The sequence below is a fragment of the Diadema antillarum genome, unplaced genomic scaffold (genome assembly GCF_040938485.1).
Source record: "Diadema antillarum isolate AM-2024a unplaced genomic scaffold, OU_Dant_1.0 scf00000078, whole genome shotgun sequence".
Lineage (NCBI taxonomy): Eukaryota > Metazoa > Echinodermata > Echinoidea > Diadematoida > Diadematidae > Diadema > Diadema antillarum.
The window spans coordinates 1,515,107-1,536,837 of NW_027270967.1; the positions used below are offsets into that span (position 1 = coordinate 1,515,107).

Genomic DNA, 21,731 nt, shown 5'->3' on the forward strand with positions numbered 1-21,731 from the left:
AATCACCAGAGGATAAGTTTTTGATCCAAAATATAATACGCATTCCTTAATACGTGTTTCTTGTCTGTTCCTTAAAATAAAATATGTGTTGAATCAGAATTTACGTAGTCAATCGACTGAAGTAAAGTGAACTGAATTTAACATGTAAGGGTGAAATTCGTGGTCATCATTCATTATGCCATTTATTTCTCATCTTACCATCATTTGGCTTATCTGCATTTCACTGTCTATCTTTCATTGCAAAAATATCAGATAAAACTAGTCAGATACACTAACAATGTTAATTCTTCTTAAAATCACTTACACAATTACAACATTTGGAGATTTGGACGTATACAGAAGCTTTAATCATCTTAGTATAATAATCTAAATTCTAAACATAATCATTATTAAGATAGTCAGTAAGAAGCTTTTAAAAAGTTTACTACCCAAACAAGCAATTGTATAGTTATGAGTACAGCTAGGGCTCACATGAGGCAGAACATTTCTCTTCTGCAAAGAAGCACTTGCTTAAAGATACAGCATCAAACGACTTTGTAGTATATTATGTAATCAGGCTAGACTCGGACCAGACAGGGTGTCTGAGCTCTGTCGGCCAGAGGGCTTAATATCACATCACTCGTATATCGGAGGGATTAAAGAGACAGGTGTCCTCACATCATGGTGGACCACCATACTGGTAGTAGCAATGTACCGATGTATTTATGACCAGGCAGTCTCAGTGTTTTGGTCAGTCTGTCTCGAGCGTTGGCTGAATGCAGCTCTTCCAATAAAGTCAATCTCTCTCTTAACTCCCGAGTGTGTCGATCGTTCTCTATTTGATTGTGTTCATAGCAGGTCACTTCACTGGCGACGAGGATATTTTTTCGAATGCACCTATACATGTACCATGGAGCTACTAACAGAGTCTCTCTGTTGAGTAGCTCTATGCATGTACTGTATAGGATGGCTCTCATCGGGAAAATTGAGGAGTTTCTGGAGGGGAGAGAGGAATGGTCGCAGTACGTCGAACGGCTGGACCTCTATTTTAAAGCCAATGACATTACATCTGAGGCGACACTGCTCACAGTCATTGGGCCTTCGTCATACAAATTGCTACGGAACCTGGTGGCCCCAACCAAGCCCTCTGCCATGAAGTATGACGATCTCGTGGCAGCGATGAACGCACATCATTGCCCGATTCCAAGCGAAATAGTGCAAAGATGTAAATTCAACAGCCGGTTTTGCATGGATAATGAAACGATAGCGGGCTACATGGCATCACTTCGTTCTCTAGCAGAGTTTTGCAATTTCGGGACGTCGCTTGATGTAATACTACGTGATCGCCTGGTTTGCGGCGTGCGGGATGACCGCATCCAACGTCGGCTTCTTGCGGAGAAGAGCTTAAATCTCGGGAAGGCGATGGAAATCGCCGCCAGCATCGAAATGGCTGTTAATAATGTTCGGGACCTCCAGACAGCGCAAGCTCCAAGGGAGGAAGTACACCAAATGGCTTCCTCGCCTCAGCCGAAACAAGCCAGGGCCAGAACGTGCTTCCGGTGTGGAAAGGGCGGACACACATCTGACAAGTACAGGTTCAAGGACAGCAATTGCCATCATTGCCAAAAAAAGGGGACACATTAGCAGCGTGTGTCCAAGCAAAAGACGCGGAATACCGCCCAAGAGCGGTGGCCAGGTGAAAGCGTTAAAAGCGGACGACAATGACGCCGGCACGGAATCGGCGGACGAGAGTTCAGCTCCACCACCAGCGGAGTACCGCAATCTCAGGCTGTATCGAGTGGACGGCAAGTCAAATGTGCCCCCACTGAAAGTAAAAGTCAATATCGACAGCCAAGAGGTCGGAATGGAAATCGACACCGGTGCATCTATTTCGCTCATGTCGGAGACGACGTTCCGGACATATTGGCCTAAACGACGACTAAGCCAACTATGAAGCTGCGGACTTATACCAACCACGAATTGGAAGTCGTGGGCGTGGTCGAGGTGCACGTCGCTTACAATGGCCAGGTGAAAACGCTCCCGCTCATCGTGGTCAAAGAAGATGGTCCCAGCCTCCTTGGTAGAAGTTGGCTGCATGAGCTGAGGCTGGATCGGGCAAGTGTGCATAACATGAACGCCGCAGCCACAACCGACGTCAACGACATCCTGCAACGTCACGACGCGGTATTTCGTGAGGAATTGGGCAAGTTCACAAGTCTGCAAGCCACGATTCACGTGAACAAGGATGCAGCGCCCCGCTTTTGCAAAGCACGGGTGGTGCCGTATGCGATGCGGGACCTGGTGGAGAAGGAGTTGGAGAAATTGCAGCACGACGGGGTAATCGAACCAGTCCAGTTTTCGGAATGGGCGGCACCCATAGTGCCCGTGATGAAAGCTGATAAGCAGTCAGTTCGTATCTGTGGCGACTTTAAAATGACAGTCAATCGCGTAGCGAAGTTAGACAAGTACCCACTCCCGAGAATTGAGGACCTGTTCGCATCACTTGCAGGGGGTCAAAAGTTCTCGGAAGCTGGATTTGTCCCAAGCGTATCAGCAGATCGAGCTCGATGACTCACGCCAGTACGTAGTGATCAACACACATAAGGGGCTATATCGCTACAACAGGCTCCCGTTTGGGGTGTCGTCCGCCCCAGCCATATTTCAACGGGTAATGGAGAATTTGCTACGCGATATTCCCCACGTCACGGTATACCTCGATGACATCCTCATCACCGGGGTCAATGACCACGACCATCTTTCGACAATCGACATGGTGCTCGGGCGGCTGGAGGAGTCTGGGCTGCGCTTGAAGCGAAGCAAGTGCAAGTTCATGCAGCCGTCGGTTGAGTATTTGGGTCACACCATCGACGAGCAAGGCCTGCATCCGACTTCGGGTAAAGTTACAGCGATCACGAATGCCCCTGCACCCCGCAACGTCACTGAACTGCGAGCCTTTCTGGGGCTGCTCACATACTACGGCAAATTTCTCCCGAATTTGTCGACCACGCTAGCACCTGTGTACGCCCTCCTCAAGAAAGGGACACCGTGGAAATGGAGCTCAGCTCATCAAACGGCATTCGACTCGTCCAAGAAGCTGCTGTTATCATCACAAGTTTTGGTACATTATGATCCAAGCCGAGAGCTGGTCGTGTCCTTTGATGCCTCGCAATACGGCATCGGCGCGGTGATCGCGCATCGCATGGAAGACGGGTCAGAAAAGCCGATTGCGTTCGCCTCGCGAACACTTGCGGAAGCCGAGAAGAAATATTCGCAAATCGAGAAGGAAGGTTTAGCTTGTGTGTTTGGTGTAACACGCTTCCATTCTTACCTGCATGGGCGCCACTTCACGCTCGTCACCGATCACAAGCCCCTCCTCGGCCTGTTCAACGAGGACCGCCCTATCCCTGCTCAGGCATCAGCTCGCATTCAGCGTTGGGCCCTCACTCTCGCGAGCTATGAGTATACACTCCGTTTCAAACCGACAGGATTACACGCTAATGCCGATGCTCTCAGTCGTCTACCACTCGCCGACGTGCCGCCCACGGTGCCGTTGCCGGCGGAAACAGTGCTCCTCCTCGACACGCTTGAATCATCGCCCATCACTACAGCCGACATTCGGAAGTGGACGCGCCGTGACCCGGTCTTGTCTCGCGTGTTAACCTACGTAGAGCGCGGTTGGCCTGAGCAGCGAGAGGAAGTCGATGTCGACATGAAGCCGTATCATGTGCGCCGCGATGAGCTATCAATGCTAGATGAGTGTGTGCTCTGGGGAAATCGTGTGATCGTTCCTAGGCAGGGGAGGAAGCAAGTGTTGGAGACGCTCCACGCGGGACATCCAGGCATGTCTCGGATGAAAAGTTTCGCGAGAGCGTTTGTGTGGTGGCCTAAAATGGATCACGACATCGAAAGTACGTCGAAATCGTGTAGCAAGTGCCAGGAAAATCAGCCAATGCCGGCACCCACACCGCTTCATCCATGGCAGTGGCCAAATCGTCCATGGTCACGCCAGCACATTGACCACGCTGGGCCGTTCATGGGGAAATATTTCCTCATCGTGGTCGATGCGTACTCCAAATGGCTTGAAGTGATCCCAGTTGGTTCGACGACGACAGCGTCGACAATCGCGAAGTTACGGCTACTTTTCGCAACGCACGGGTTGCCAGATAAAGTAGTCTCCGACAATGGTCCCGCCTTCGCTAGCGCGGAGTTCAGCGTCTGCTTGAAGAAAAATGGAATCGCACACGCGAAGTCGGCCCAATATCACCCAGCGTCTAACGGCCTAGCAGAACGTGCCGTTCGCACATTCAAAGACTCGATGAAGCGCACGGGAGATGGTTCGTTGGAAACTAATATCGCGAGATTTCTTCTACAATATCGCACAACTCCACACTCGACGACAGGAATCTCGCCCTCTGAAATGCTAATGGGTCGTCGTCTGACGACCGCACTCGATCGTTTGAGACCCGATATCCCGTCACGCGTGCATGATCGTCAGGAAAAGCAAAAGCTAACGCATGACAGCAGCTCGAAGTCGCGTACCTTTGCTGTGGGAGACAAAGTGTATGCCAAAAACTTCACCTCGAAATCTCCCAAGTGGTGGAGTGGAGAAATCGTTTCGCAGAATGGACCGGTTTCATTCGAAATCGCTATCGCCGACAACAGCGGTCGGGCAATTAAACGTCACGCGGACCACATTCGCAAGCGTTACAATTCTACGATATCGCCCTCGAGTGGCGGTACATCTCGACTGACGGATACCGCACGTGACATCACCAGCGATGAAGGACTAGATATCCAAGGAAGTGTAGACGCGACCGCGACGACCGACCCACCAGCGGAGCTACCACCCCCGGTCATGTCGCAGAACGACAGCGAGCTCCAACGGCAAGACCAGTTAGCGCCGAACCGTAAAACCTACCCGATCAGGCAGCGGAATCCACCTGACCGGTATGGATTTCCATAATGCCGACAAACTTTGTAGGTGACACTGTGTTATATCAGTTGAGTTGTTTCTTTTTTTGGGTTTTTTTTTCTTTCCTTATGTTCTTTCTGTTGTCTGTATTCCTACACAGAAATGAAGAGTAATATCTAGGCATGCCTTCATTTTTACTGTAAAAGTTCGGGGTAGTATAATCCCAAATGCAGCGAAAATTTACTTGAAAATCGGCATTTCCTGCCAAGTTCATGTTTGTTTCAAATTGTTCGTCCATAGTCGTGAACATTGAAACATTAGAACAATGCCTTCAACCCCACCCGTTCGTTCTGTAATTCTGGGCGAGTTTGTTGTAAAGGTGTACTTAATTGGCAACTACATTTTTGTACACAGTTTGGGGTTTTAGTTTCATTGTGTGTATACATGTCGTGAGTGTGTTGGTTTGGAAGTTATAGTCTCTCCCTCATCATCTCTTCAGATGCTATGATTATTGTTATTATCATTTGGTATGTTTCGTTCATTCACACAATTGTTATGTGATGATATTCTTATTTGGTTTGTTTGGGCAAATGTCTGACAAATTTTTTCTTTTGACTTTCTTCCGTATATTAATTTTGGCATTGTTAATTCCTGGTCAGCTATAAAGGGTGACCATATTTTGCATAATACATGTATTTTGGGGTATGCTGACCAAACTTTCTGTGTTTGTGAGTGTCGCAATGGTCACCATCGTTTGATTGATTGATTTGATTTGATTTTATTGTTCCACATTTCAAAACATCAAACATGATACGATCGATTGAACATAAGATTGAACATAGCGTCGTAAATTACAAAAAATACAAGAGAAGACAATTTAACAAACATGAAATGTGGGGACCTACTAAAAAGCAAAGCTTGTAATGTATAGGTCCCTGTATATATGAAAGTGTTGGTCTTCTTAAACAACCTAGAAACGAAAACAATGAAAGGAAGGAAAGGGACGTAAAAGAAAAGAGAGCAAAAAGAGCAAAGGAAAGGAATAGAATATACGAAAGCATAGCGAAATACAAAGTAGCCACCTGTAACGCGTTAACAAGACTCCTTGTCACCCGAGCAACACAGTTACGTAACTGTAAGAATGCGCAAAAACGCACATGATACATAATGATTCATTAATTCAGGAATAGCCTTGACATAAATGACTCAGTAAAAAAAAAAAAAAAAAAAGGCAACCATGGAATACCATGGAATACATATGATAAACAACGAATCTGATAAAGAAGAGGGAGTTCAAATAAAATTGCATGTTGTATTATTAGATATAAGCCTGCACAAGGGATTTTTTTAGTTTACGTTTAAAACAGTTCAATGACAACGATTCAATAATGTCGGAGTCAAGGCTATTCCAGAATGTTGGACCTGTATGTACTATTGTTTTAAGAGCAAATGCAGTTCTCACGGGAGAAAAGTGAAATAAATTTTCCTGTCTTGTAGGGTAGGAATGTATAACTTTATTTTTTACAAACATGGGAGTGAAAGCATAAGGTAATTCGTCTTTAGTTAACTGGTACATAAATATCCCAAGGGAGTAAGAATATATATCAAAAATCTTTAAGAGGTTATTACTTTTGAACAGAGGGCTTGTCGGTGCTAAATAATTGGTACAATTGATAATCCTTACAGCTCGCTTTTGTATTCTAAAGATAGACTCCAGGCGTATTTTGGAACAATTCCCCCAGGCCAGTATGCTATAATGAAGATACGGCAATAACAAAGTCGAATATAAGGTACGTAATATATATGTGGGGAAAACATGCTTAAGCTTCTGTATAACACCCAAATTTCTTGATAATAACTTACATAAATGATTTGTTTGTTCCTGCCAAGATAATTTACAATCAATTAAAAGACCAAGAAATTTAACTGAATTTGTCTGTTGTAAGTTTACTCCTGTGATTGAAATTGAGCCAGGTAAACAAGTGATTGTATTACTAAACACCATAAAATTAGTTTTGTTTAGATTTAGAGAAAGTTTGTTACTTTGAATCCAATCATTGACGTGATTCAACTCAGAGTTAAGCATATCAAGTAACTCAGTAGGATTTTTGTGCGTCAAAAAAAGACTTGAATCGTCCGCAAACAAGAGGAAAGAAAGGAGTGCTGACGACCTGGGCAAATCATTTATGTACACAATAAAAAGAAGTGGTCCCAAAAGGGAGCCTTGTGGAACACCACACGTTATATTTGCTGTGCTTGAATCAGAATCATTAATGTGTACAAATTGTGATCGATTTGTGAGGTAATCTCTGAACCACTCCAAGGCGCTGCCACGAATCCCGTAATGAGACAGTTTGTACAGTAATATTTCATGATCAATTGTGTCGAACGCCTTGGAGTGGTCCAGAAAAACTCCAACAGTGTGAGATTTAGCTTCGATAGCTTGAACAACTTTATCTATTAACAACAAAACAGCGTGAGTAGTCGAATGTTTTTTGCGAAAACCAAATTGAGTGTCTACTAGGATATCATGGTCATTTAAAAACTTGATAGTTCGGGAGTAGACAACTTTTTCAAGTACTTTGGAGAATGATGATAAAAGAGATATAGGTCTATAATTGCCCAGGTCGTCCTGTCTGCCTTTCTTAAAAACAGGAATAATCTTGGCAACTTTCATTTTACTAGGAAAAACACCAGTCGTTAAAGACAAATTGAATACATGGGTCAAAGGTGCGGCTACTTCATAAATGATTTGTTTAAGAAGAAACATTGAAATACCACCATAGCCTGAGCTTTGTTTAGCTTTAAAATTATTTACAATATCAATGACATCCAATGCATCTACGGGCGTGAAAAATATAGAACTAGGATTGGGATTCACAAGAAATGAATGAAATGTTTTTTCCGTTAAAGGAATATTTCTGGCCAAATTTGACCCAATATTTACAAAATACGTGTTGAATGCTTCAGCAATACCACGGGAGTCATCAATTATCGTTCCATTTTGTATTATTTTATCAATTCCCAGTTTCTTTCCATCATTCTTTTTTAATACATCATTTATAACTTTCCAAGTAGACTTGATATCATTTTTATGGATTTGAAATTGTGCAGAAAAATAATCTTTTTTTGCTTTACGTAGCACAGAAGTCAAAGTATTTCGGTAAGCTGAGTATTTACGTTTTGCTTCTTCTGTACCACTAGACTTATATCTATAAAATAAATTGTTTTTACGATTTATAGATCTCAAAATTGATTTGGTGATCCAAGGACTTCTTGGGATTTTTTTATAATTCAATTTGATCGATGAAACTGGGAAATGAGCATCATATAAACGCAAAACAATTTCATTGAATATATCAAACGCTATATCAGCGTCATTCATATTATAAACAGCAGACCAGTCGGTATGATCAAGACTCATTTTAAAACTTTCTATACGTTGTTGTGACATTACTCGAAATCCCTTTTTATTATAATTTGTTTTACCTTTTTCAAAAATATCGTGTAACGTCACAAATATAGGGAAGTGATCCGATATATCAGAAACAATGATTCCTTGATCAGCCACGTGAGATAAATTTGTAAATATGTTGTCAATTAGTGACGAAGTTGTATCAGAAACCCTTGTTGGTTTCGTGATACAAGGTATAAATGAATTGTACATCATTGTATCTAAGAATTCCTGACACTGGGGCTTTTCATTATAACAAAATAAATTAACATTAAAGTCTCCCATCAATATACAATGCTTGTTCATAAGAGAGGGAGAGTCAAGTATAGTTTGCAGTACACCGACAAAATCGTTAAAATTACTATTTGGTGGCCTGTAAATTTCTCCAACTATAAGGTTTTTCGCATTCGGTATAACAATTTCTATAAAGACACATTCAATCATATCAGAAACTTGGCAAAATGTTTCCATAACATTAAACTTGACATCATCTTTAACAAACAAGGCCACACCACCACCATGCTTACGTGTTCTATCCTTTGAAACTAAAGTGTAACCGTCAATACATACCAGCGAATGAAGCGGATCATGCAACCAAGTTTCGCAAAGACCAATAACTGAAAAAGTAACTGATGAAAGATTTAAAAGTAATTTTAATTGATCAAAATTTTTACTTAAACTTCTCACATTATGATGCATTACAGAAAAACTATTACGTGAAGAAAAAGTTTCGCGGTGTACCAGTTGTTGTGGTAAAACATATTCAGTGGTTATATGAGGTACAGCTGCATCATTTTCGTCATATATTAAATGTACGTCAGGCATTTGCTCATGTAAACGATGAATAACATCAGACTGAAAATACACCTCATTTGTTTTGTGAGACGTAGTATAATTACTGGCAAGAACTGCTTCTACAAAATCATCGTTTGACAGTGACTGCATTGGAAGACTATCCATTATGATGAACTATCGGGGAATCAACACAACGGATTGCAAAAGTGTAGAGAATTCCATCTCCATGACTACCACGCAATTCACGAATAGCAAAGAACACTATCAACAAGTACTCAGTGTGCATGAGTAATATCAATGCTTGCTTACAATCAGTGTTACGTAATCGAATGCTGATGAAAAGGAAGGTAGGTTGCTCGGGTGACTCGGGCTTAATGTGAATACATGAAATTTGGTTACGGCGCATGACATTTACATATCGTATAACAGGTGCGAGAAATGGTACCCGGTCATTTACCAGTGAGAAGGATTCATACATTACAAAGTAAATAAGAATAAATAAAGAATAGAGGGAGTGGAACATTGTCATATCGTCACCCTGTGTACGAGGTAAAACTCCAGGTACAAACTCAACATTTGTACAGCACAGGGATTCACAAAATGAAATAAAGAATGCTACCGACACGATACGAACGCACAAAACCATGGCCTTAACGGGTACTGATTGAGCTAAAAAAACAACAACAACAACAAAGGAGGTTCAATCCACCTGTATCAGAATATGAATATTGTGCTGTTACATTTATTTATAAGCAACAACTACGACAAATATCATGTGTTATATGCTGCTATTTTAAGAGAATAAAATAAATGTGCCTACTTTACATGAATATCAGCAACTTTCAATGTAAATTAAATTTACCTATAGTATCATACGGATGCAGTTATCCTGTTGTTCAATTCACTTGAAGTGTGACATTTATAGCTTGTATAATTTGAATCTAAAATCTAGTCTGAATTACACACAAAAGCAAAAAAAAAAAAAGAAGGCGTCGGATTGATGTAACAAGCAGAGTGCTGAGAAAAATAGCTATGATATCACATAATAGACTCAGACTAGATGTGAATTTGACAACTACCTGGTAGTGGTAATCAGAAATGAAAATCTCTCACCACTTATTCAATGTAATGGTCCCATGGCGCTGTTTTCTGGCCCTTATCGCGTGACTCCAGGATAAGTTGGGTTCCTACCAAGCGGATTCGTGTAGACTTTCCGTGGTCCTTTCTCAGCTTGTACGTTTGACGATAGAGTATAGCTATTAAGTGAACATGTGTCTCAAAGGACGCTAACTCCATTGTACATTATGTAAGTGTTAGTAACAAGCGTAGTCAAATGTTTGTTTATTCCCTGTGTTGTCATGCTCTTATTCACAACAACGACAGTAAGGCCGTTTACACCCTATAAGCGAATAGTCCGTGCATGGCTGCTCGTGTAGAATGTTGTCCTAGGAAATTTTGTTCATGTATTATCTGTTAATATGTTCTGAATTTTTCTTTTGTTCATTTTTGTTTTGTTTCATGTTTGTAATGTTTAGGATATGTACCCCATATTCTTTACCTCGTCGAATGATAAGTAATAACTATATAATGATAATATGTTGTGGGTTTTTTTTGTGTGTGTGTTTTCATTTAGTACTTTATTCAGGTTATTTGGCTATGCAATGCAGTGTTAATGATATAACTGTTGAAGACTGACGTTTTCCAAGTTTTGCTAGCTCCTAAAAACTCGTTCTATTTTGATGCAGTTGCAAGTTATCACTTTAATGGAGGTTGTAATCTAAGGGGGGAGGAATGTAGTATATTATGTAATCAGGCTAGACTCGGACCAGACAGGGTGTCTGAGCTCTGTCGGCCAGAGGGCTTAATATCACATCACTCGTATATCGGAGGGATTAAAGAGACAGGTGTCCTCACATCATGGTGGACCACCATACTGGTAGTAGCAATGTACCGATATATTTATGACCAGGCAGTCTCAGTGTTTTGGTCAGTCTGTCTCGAGCGTTGGCTGAATGCAGCTCTTCCAATAAAGTCAATCTCTCTCTTAACTCCGAGTGTGTCGATCGTTCTCTATTTGATTGTGTTCATAGCAGGTCACTTCAGACTTGAAGGTGTAGCTGCAATTTTTGGACATGGTGAAAGAGCTTTCTTTTACGTAGGGCGGTGATTTGGCTCAGTCGGTAGAGCATCTGCCTCCCGATCCAAAGGACCCGGGTTCGATACCCGAGTTTAACTGAGCAATGATGTGTGTAATCATGCCGTCTCCTCTGGTACGAGGAAAAACACTCTGTCCCTCGGTTAGGACATTAAATGGAGGTCCCGTGTGTGAAAGAGTCACAACTCATGCACATGAAAGAGCAGGGTGCATAACCCAGTGAAGTGGTCCCATCTCACATCCAACATGACCCGGTGACAGACCAGTTATAGTGCAGTTGAATATGGGATATCTAGCAATCCTCTCAGATGAAGAAAAAATATAACTAATGTATAGTCATGATATTGAAAATAAATTGTATTGTTATGATATCTTTAGAAAGGTGCGTGGCTAATGTTAGACTCCTACCATCTGACCATGGTTTGTTATTGGACATTTGTCATTTCCAACTGTTCTTCGATATCAATCAAGACTATGAATTACGCAATTCTAATCAGAAATCAACTTTGTAAAGACAAGTAAGAAACAAACAAAATTCAAATAGACTCTTTCGTTTTTCTAGAAACAGGCCAGGACTTCACAATGGTCTTCCAGAAGGCATTGTGAACAATTTAAGTAGTTTCTGCATCTAGTAGATTCCTCATTAAGACGTTATGCATATTTGCTAATTTATTCGTTTTATTTCCATCTCAAACTTTTGCATTAAACTGCTCTATTCAAATGAAATGGAATTTAAAATTATATAACCGATACGTGGAATATGGAACCACGAATAAAAAAGGTAATTAGTAATGGGAATTTGCGCTTCCATTGGAAATAGAATGGAATAAGATACTAACGTCAACCACAAGTGTTTCAATAAAATTGTCAAGAAATAATCTGAATCAAACGCATGACTGGTAACATTTTCAATCATTGATGGCACAATAATTATCCACTGAAAGGTGTCCCCCATGATTGCTATAACAGCCATAAATATTTGTGAAAAGCAGCTATGAATATGTTAATTAATAGAAAACATAAATAAATGTGAGTTATCATGTAAACTATATAGAGACCGATGTCCAATGAAACACGGTGTACATTAAATTGTCATTTATTTTCACTATTGACTTGGTGTCTGAACCTTGTTTTACTGTCCGTCCAATGTTTGTTTGTCCGTTTATTTGTTTACCATTTTACCCTGTTTTGAGGTAGCTGAATCCGAATATGGACGACGCAATTCTTGCATCCTACAGGATTTTGAGACATCCGAAATGACCGCCAAAACAACCGCCAACATATCTATACAATTCCTTATGAATGGTCGGAAAATTGTGCTCTTAAGTGATATGGCTGATTGAGCCCAGTGTGAAATCAATAATTCTTATTTCTTTTTACATTTCAGTGGAGCAAAGTCGTTATATCAGCTATCAATTATTTGTTTATTTATTGAAACATATTTATACAAAAGGATAAAAAACGATCAGCTAAAAGCTGTTTTACATCGAAGTCCTGTGTAAAAACAATGCATTTTTCTGTACATGGGATACTGTAAAAGAGACACCATCAACAAACCGAAAAATAAGAATCATTTTCCAACAGATTTAAAGCAAAAAAGGACTGCCGGATTGGGATACAAATGCACAATTCGTTAAAAAATGCTGATTTTTTGGAGTATATGCTGCCCACTATTCACACCAATCAAAATCAATATACACAAGACTGAAACACGCAGATAAGCTAAAGTGGTATCCAAATGGCCGCGAAAATGTTAAGCTTACTCTTATCATGACTCATGCGTATCGCAAAATATATATATATATGATAGTCTGACACTTACGGACACAAACACAAGATTATATATATATATATATATATATATATATATATATATATATATATGTATATAGTAATAGTTGAATAAAAACAAAGGCAACTGTCATATAATGCATTCCTCTACGGTGACAATACTTTTACTATTCCTACTATACTACTGTCATTACGCGAAGGTTATATACAGATAATAAAGGTGTAGAAGACCAAGGTCGAAAGCTTCCCACCAGCCGGCTTCATGCGACATCTTTTGTCATCATTACATTGTCTCGACTATATATATATATATATATATATATATATATATATATATATACATTATTATCCGTTTGGTATATATCCGTCGGGAATATGTAGTTTGTTGCGTCAAACCGATCCACCGCGCCACATGAGCACAGAAACACACCACTTTGTCAGTCTGCCCGAGGATCGCGACAGCGTGAAACCGCCGGTAGCAGACAAGGCACCAAAACACAGGTACGCCTATATACATTATTATATATATACTTAGATATAGATATATATGACACACACACACACACACACACACACACACACACACACATATATATATATATATATATATATATATATATATATATATATACACATACATATCAAATGGCAACCAAGATGGATCCCACAATATTATCCTGTTTTGGTTAGTGTTGTGCTACCTTTTATTGGAGATGTTCACACTAGCCTCGTATTTTCATGAATTTGGATTATATCGTTAAATATAGCTGTAAACATGACCACTTATAAAAAGGAGATAATCATTTAGGTAATTTCCAAAACATTCTGCATAACCATAATGAGTACTGGACTATTGACAGGTACCTGTAATCTTTGCACCGCCTTCATGAATATTTGCGGGAAAAAAAGAGCAAAATATACATATCAAAACAATTTTAGCTGACTGGAAACACTACATTAATCAATAACCATGGTCATTTAAAGGCCGTGTCACACATTTCCGGGCAAGCCTTGCGTGCGACTTGCAAAGAACATTTTTCACTACCCGAAGGTCCCCGTAGATGAGCCGTACATGACGGTACCCAGCACGTGCTTTATCTCATCCGTAAGGTGCACGCAAATCTTTTTTCACGCAACTATGTTCAGGCCCTGTCACACCTTTCCGGGCTAGCTCCGCGGGCTTGTTGCTGTAGGGATTTTTCCAGCATACCGGACAATTTCTGAGGGCGGACAAAGATTTGGGCGCGAGTCAGTGTATGCGTCTTACTTGCTGAACGCGTTCTACTTAAATTCTACTTGCGGGTATACTGTGTGACCTGTGTACCTGCCCGGGGGGGGGGGGGGGGGAGGGCTGATAACTCAGTGAAGGAATTCCTCTGAAGGAATGGCAGAAGTCCCACGGAATATCATTATCTTGGCTGCATGCGGGGACTGCGAAGTACCTGCGTGGGAGAGACACGCGCTATAGGTACTGTCAGTTGCGGACCAACTTCGGAGAGCTCCGGGTAGCAAATTTGTTTCCCCTCAAGTCAAGCCGCAAACTTCCCCAGATACAGTATGACAAGGCCTTGAGCATGCTCAAAACTTGTTCCGAGTGAGTCGTGGGGGTTCGCTCGCAGAGGTACACGCAGAACAGCAGGAGACCCTTACCGGCAGCACCTCGCATGCAACTGCAATGCAGGTACTGTACTTCTCAGAATCCATAAGTCGCTCGTAACAGAAAACGGATCGGTTTCAAAGCTCTCACGCAGGGCACACGGAATGCAGGCAAGTAGAAGATAAGTAGCACGCGTCTAGTAGGTAAGAAAGAAGAGCGAAACTTGCAAACATTCTTGTTCGCTCACGGAAATCTCCTGCGTGCTGAAAAATACCTCCTCGCCACAAGCCCGCGTAGCTTGAACGGAAAAATGTGACACGACCTTTAGCTTTGACAAGAGGGGGCGCTTGTACGGAATTAGCAGAATTAGAGCGCGGAGCTCAGCTGCAGGCGCCAGACCAACTCGCTCGGTAACAAGAACCTAACACAGGCTACGGTCACAACCCTCAAAATCAGCCTTCTCGGGGACCAGTCGAAGCGTTTGAAGCAATTTCGGTCTGTCGCGACCGGTGACCGACCAGTGACAGACCGGGCGCCACTGACTTTTAGAGCATCGGTCGGTCGCCGCTGAAGTTTTACCGCGGAGTTAAATTTTCAGCGGCGACGGATCAGTTTTCACTCGCTGCCGAAAAGTACGCTTGGTGTCCGAGCGGCAACCGCCCGGGAACCGGTCCCGCTGTCGAGCTATTTAGGGGACGAAAATAGTAAAAATAAAAATGACAAAAGCATAGAAAAAAATCAAGACGCCAGATGGGAAAGAGGAATAAGGGTAATCTGGAAGAGGCAGGGGGAGGGATAGAGGCAAGGAAACCATACCAACTTCTCCCCTTGAAAGAAGGAACATGTAACTGCAGCTTCAATCTGCATGACATTCTCAGGTCGCCCACGCAGAACAGGACTCGGCTAGCAACACGAAGGACAGGAAAGACAGTGACAACCACTTAAGACAAATTAGATGAAAGCTAAAAGTTGGCGTTGTTATGTAGACGTAGTAATATATCATATTATTATATTTTAGGAATATTGAGTGGAAAAGTAATGAATGAAAAGAGATGGAGAGAATGAAAGTATGGAACTGAATAGGAATAGAAAATATGGTAAAAATAATAATAGTAGAGATCAAATATATTTTTAAACATTTTGATCTAGGAGTAATTACTGTTTTCATATTTTGTTTTCGTTGATTGACTGGTACATACTTCCTGTAGCCAAAATTACTATCGTGCGTGACGCTCCTCTGTATGATTTGACCAACTTCACTGAAATAAACATTAAATCGATCTGAACCCTCTTCTGAACTCATCAACACACCATCTTCACCTTGCAAATATACTGGATCTTGACATCTCTTCTTCGATGGCATAACATGCGTCAGTGATTTCCATACCTCATGAGAATTTCTGTCATTTGTTTCAACAGTTTTAGTGATATACTCAGATTTAGCATTTTGTTATTTATGTAGTAACCTTCTTTCTTAATATTCTATACTCACTCCAATATCTATATTTCTTCGTTCTATTTGCTTTTTTTTTTCTTTTGTGTATTTCTTACTGAATCAACTCTAATATTAGTCTTGCCATCCACGGGGATTTTTTTCTCACTCTATGTTTTTTAATGGGAGCATATTTGTCAACAATAAACGCTAACGTATTTTCAAAATAACCATATACATCATTTACATCAAATTTGGTTACCACTTCGTGCCAATCCATGTCAGAAATTTCTCGAACGTATGCTTCCATACCTATACGCTTTACGTTACGTACACTGATATACTTGCGCTGGTTTAGGGGGTTCCGATCCCCACGTAGAATGGACTTAATAATGATCATTGAGACCTACATGAATAACTCCACTCTGTCTTATTTTATCAGGATTATTTGTAATAATGAGATCCAGAAATGTTGAAGTCACATTTGTTACCCTATAGTTGGTTCAGTAATGACTTGCTTCAAATCAAAGTTATCAAATTTCTTATAAAAAAAAAAAACCTTTCGACTGCCATAACGTTTGATCTAGCATAGCACAGTTTATATCACCAATAATAACCACGTCCATGTTGATATCGTCAATTCTTGAAAAATGCGTCAAAATTCTGAAATATTTCTACACCACAGTTTGGCGGTCTGTACCATACCAACACAAGGATATTTTTCACGTATGTAAACTTCATTTCAATCGGTAATATCTTCAAACTTTCATCTGTTAAACCTTAACGTAATTCATAATTAACGCTCGACTTAATATCTGCAGCAACTCCTCCTCCATTTCTGTCTCTGTCTTTGCGAATGAGATCATAACCATTAGTATCATCACTGTTTTCATTTACGTGTGTTTCACTTTTAATAGTGCGAACACATCAGGGAGAATTTGTTCACGCACCAGTCGAATCTCTTTTATGTTTTTCAACAAAGACACGCAGTACGCATGTACAGAGAATAAAGGCCCCCTCACACCTGAGCGAATTGCCTGAAATATGACTTGCAATGGCTGGCGAAAGCCATTTTTGGAAAAATCGTTTTCAATGGTAATTGATAGTAAGTCATATTTGCCCTTCGTGTTTGGGTTCGTACACCTTCTTAACTAACAGTTGCGATTATTCAAATTCGCACGGGATTTTTGAACATGTTTAAAATTTTCCGACGAATTGAAAAATCGTCTGTCATTCGCATCTCTTATTTAGTCTGCGGTAATCGTTCGTTTATCGTTCGTGTGCTATTGTCACACATAGTCCATCATCGCGCTTTTGCCAAGGTGGACCGATCTCGATGACGAACTCTAAAGGCCCCCTCACACCTGAGCGAATTGCCTGAAATATGACTTGCGATGGCTGGCGAAAGGCATTTTTGGAAAAATCGTTTTCAATGGTAATTGATAGTAAGTCATATACTATGACAAACGTATTTTCGCTTGCCATCTTCTATGCGAAGGGAAACTAAGATTGACTTTTACTAAATTTGAAAGGCGATGCATACACGAAGGCAAGTCTAAGAGATACTATGACAAACTATGGATTGCGAAGTGATACGAATACGAGCGAATGACCTGACGAAAAAAAAAATTGGCGAATGCTGAGCTGCTCTATGTGACCAGCCACTCACCACGCAACTCATATATTTTTATAAACATTCCACCTGAAAGTTTCAAAGTATCTTCGGAAAAATGGAAGATGCAGCCCGCCTCAGAGTCCAGTATTTACTGGCAATGCCTCAGAATGATATCATACACCAGCAGCTGAACCTACACCAAATCATCAGAGGCCGCTTCAGATGGAGACGAGGCTTCAGACGACGTCGTATCTGGAGAAGGACGTGGCTGAACCCTGCCAGAAGAAGGGCTTTTGGAATCTACGACCAGCTGTTGGTTGAGCTCCGAAGAGAAGACCCTTCGACTTTCAAGAAATTTCTCTGCATGCCCCCTGAACTCTACGATGAAATCCTGGAGAAGGTCAGAGGAAGAATCAGGAGGCAGTACACCTGGTACAGAGAGCCGCTGGAAGAAGGTCTCAAGTTGGCAGCTACTCTCCGTCATCTTGTGTCTGGCACCAAGTACTCCGACATGCAGTATGGGTGGAGGGTGCCTGAAAACGCCCTATCTGTAGTGGCCAGGGAAGTGTGTCAGGCCATATGTGACGAGTATGCAGATGAAGTCATGACAGCCCCTTCAACCCCTGATGGATGGAAACAACTTGCTGGAGGTGGATTCTACAAGCGGTGGAATTTTCCCCTCTGTGTGGCAGCTATTGATGGCAAGCATGTGGCCATCAGAAAGCCTCCTTTGTCCGGCTCGCTATGCTGCAACTACAAGGGCTTTTTAGTGTAATCCTGTTGGCTACAGTGGACAGTGACTACAAATTTATCTGGTGCGATGTTGGTGGCAGGTATGATACAATAGGGGAAAGGGGGTAGGTCGAGTCAATTTAGGGGTACGTCAGATTTGTTATCACCTCACCTCCATTGTTACTGTTTCAATATCTTTTTTTTTTTTTGCTAAAATGATAGCAATTGCGGCAATTCATTTCAGTTTTTGCTTGATACCCTTTTTCTTCTTCAAAAACGTGCTTTAAGAATAATTAATGATATTGGATGTTTACTTCACACAAATGATCTTTTGTGTAGAACCAAAAATCTGAAACTGATTGATTGATTTTATTATTATTATTATTATTATTATTATTATTATTATTATTATTATTATTTCATTTGGCAGAAAACATGCAATACATAATCAATTACAAAGCTCAAAACAATCAATAAATACAATAACACAAAAATACCTAAACACTGAATGCACCTGACAGGGCTGCCAGGCGTTGGGCAAGTTAACTAAATAACTGTAGTCCGCGGACCGCCCTAACCTATATCCCTTCCAGATGCATCTAGCGTTACAGATTTATATGCCACTGGTTATCATAAAATATTCATAACTGTACTTTTTAAAATCTCTTGCAAAAAAAATACACAAACTATGTAAAAATTTGTTTCATTATAATGTTGGTATTTTTATGTATAAATTTTCAATTGATGAGCTTCCTGACATTTTTGCACTTGTGTTCATAAGAAATAGTCTTTTCATATCTACCCAACTCGTCATCGTGATAAACGTCGTGACACCTTCCACGGACTCGGACAATTTTTGCGAAAAACAAAACATTAATGTTTACAATGCCAAAAATACTGGAATCTTCCGGCTGATTTTACTGTTTATCTTTGACGTCCTTTAAATGTAAATGTTGCGTAGATGATTTCTCTGGCCGCACTGAAATTTGGACTGACCTGGTCGCTTTTATACTCCCCGAGGAGCGCACAAACATGTACGAGAACGCCTGATCTATATTCTTTTGTCTTCGTTTCCAATCGCACGCCATATCAAACCATTGCTCATTGTTCGTTCGTGTTATCGGGTCATATCAACCCTTCGCTCGCCTTCGGCCGCAATTTACTCAAAGAAGTGAACCGAAAAATCGCTATCCTTCGCATGTCATATTTATCCTTCGCTTACCGTTCGTTAATCATATTTGACTTTAGTTTATAATCGGATGATTTGAAGGCAATTTTATTTGAAATCGTTGAATTCGCGCGCATTTCGTGCGTTTTTCCCATTCGTTCCCCTTCGTCCCCCTACATTCGCTCAGGTGTGAGGGGGCTTTAAACGAAGCAACACGATGACTAAATATGACTTGCGCATAGAAACGAAGATACTATGACAAACGTATTTTCGCTTGCCATCTTCTATGCGAAGGGAAACTAAGATTGACTTTTACTAAATTTGAAAGGCGATGCATACACGAAGGCAAGTCTAAGAGATACTATGACAAACTATGGATTGCGAAGTGATACGAATACGAGCGAATGACCTGACGAAAAAATTGGCGAATGATGAGCTGCTCTATGTGACCAGCCACTCACCACGCAACTCATATATTTTTATAAACATTCCACCTGAAAGTTTCAAAGTATCTTCAGAAAAATGGAAGATGCAGCCCGCCTCAGAGTCCAGTATTTACTGGCAATGGCTCAGAATGATATTATACATCAGCAGCTGAACCTACACCAGTTCATCAGAGGCCGCTTCAGATGGAGACGAGGCTTCAGACGACATCGTATCTGGAGAAGGACGTGGCTGAACCCTGCCAGAAGAAGGGCTTTTGGAATCTACGACCAGCTGTTGGTTGAGCTCCGAAGAGGAGACCCTTCAACTTTCAAGAAATTTCTTTGCATGTTTCCTGAACTCTACGATGAAATCCTGAAGAGGGTCAGAGGAAGAATCAGGAGGCAGTGCACCTGGTACAGGGAGCCGGTGGAAGAAGGTCTCAAGTTGGCAGCTACTCTCCGTCATCTTGTGTCTGGCACCAAGTACTCCGACATGCAGTATGGGTGGAGGGTGCCTGAAAACGCCCTATCTGTAGTGGCCAGGGAAGTGTGTCAGACCATAATGTGACGAGTATGCAGATGAAGTCATGACAGCCCCTTCAACCCCTGATGGATGGAAACAACTTGCTGGAGGTGGATTCTACAAGCGGTGGAATTTTCCCCACTGTGTGGCAGCTATTGGTGGCAAGCATGTGGCCATCAGAAACATAGGCGCCGGAAGTGGGGGGGGGGGGGCAGGGGGGGGGGGTGGCCGCCCCCAATCCAAAAAGTGGGGGGCAAAACGCATTTTTGCCCCCCCCCCCCCCACCCCCCCCCCCCCAAAAAAAAATAATAATAATAATAATAATGATGATAAAAATAAATGAATAAACAAAGAAATTAAAATAAATATGTATATATATGAATAAAAGGGAAAAAATATGGCTACAAACGGCAGCTTTTGGACTGTAAAATGTCAAAATTTTCAAGCTCGCTCGCTTCGCTCGCTCGCATCCAGCAGTTGAGCCCGAGCGCCTCCCCCTTAATTTTTAAAGCGAAAAACATAGCTACGACGGCAGTTGTTGGACTCTAGAATGTCAAAATTTTCAAGCTCGCTCACTTCGCTCGCTCGCATTGAATCGTTATGCCATTCTCCTAATGTTGCTGACAGTAACTGCCAGTAGTTGCGCCCGATGCCCCCACCCCTTAATTTCCAAAGCGAAAGATAAATATAGCTACAAACGGGAGTTTTGGGACTGTAAAATGTCAAAATTTTCAAGCTCGCTCGCTTCGCTCGCTCGCATTGAATCGTTATGCCACTCTCCTAATGTTGCTGCTAGTAATTGCCAGCAATTGCGTCCGATGCCCCCCCCCCTTAATTTCGAAAGCGAAAGATATACCTACAAACGGGAGTTTGGGGACTGCAAAATGTCAAAATTCTCAAGCTCGCTCGCTTTGCTCGCTCGCGTTGAATCGTTATGCCATTCTCCTAATGTTGCTGCCAGTAATTGCCAGCAGTTGCGCCCGATGCGCCGCCCCATTAATTTCCAAAGTGAAAGATAAAGCTACAAACCCCAGTTTGGGGACTGTAGAATGTCAAAATTTTCAAGCTTGCTCGCTTCGCTCGCTCGCATTGAATCGTTATGCCATTCTCCTAATGTTGCTGCCAATAATTGCCAGCAGTTGCACCCGATGCG

At 41.5% G+C, this 21,731-nt stretch overlaps 1 protein-coding gene across 1 annotated transcript; it reads left to right on the forward strand.

Moving 5' to 3' along the window:
* The first annotated feature begins 945 nt into the window (after nt 1-945).
* On the forward strand, nt 946-1,933 carry LOC139717642 (uncharacterized). The gene is made up of 2 exons (XM_071629149.1): nt 946-1,568; nt 1,612-1,933. Exons 1-2 carry the CDS (start codon nt 946-948, stop codon nt 1,931-1,933), a joined length of 945 nt encoding a protein of 314 aa, XP_071485250.1.
* The last annotated feature ends 19,798 nt before the right edge of the window (nt 1,934-21,731 follow it).

Bases quoted from the DNA above. Each gene is read 5' to 3' on its own strand.
- LOC139717642 (XM_071629149.1), top strand. From the start codon at position 946: ATGGCTCTCATCGGGAAAATTGAGGAGTTTCTGGAGGGGAGAGAGGAA. The intron at 1,569-1,611 runs GTACAGGTTCAA...TGCCAAAAAAAG, and splicing joins GGCGGACACACATCTGACAA to GGGACACATTAGCAGCGTGT.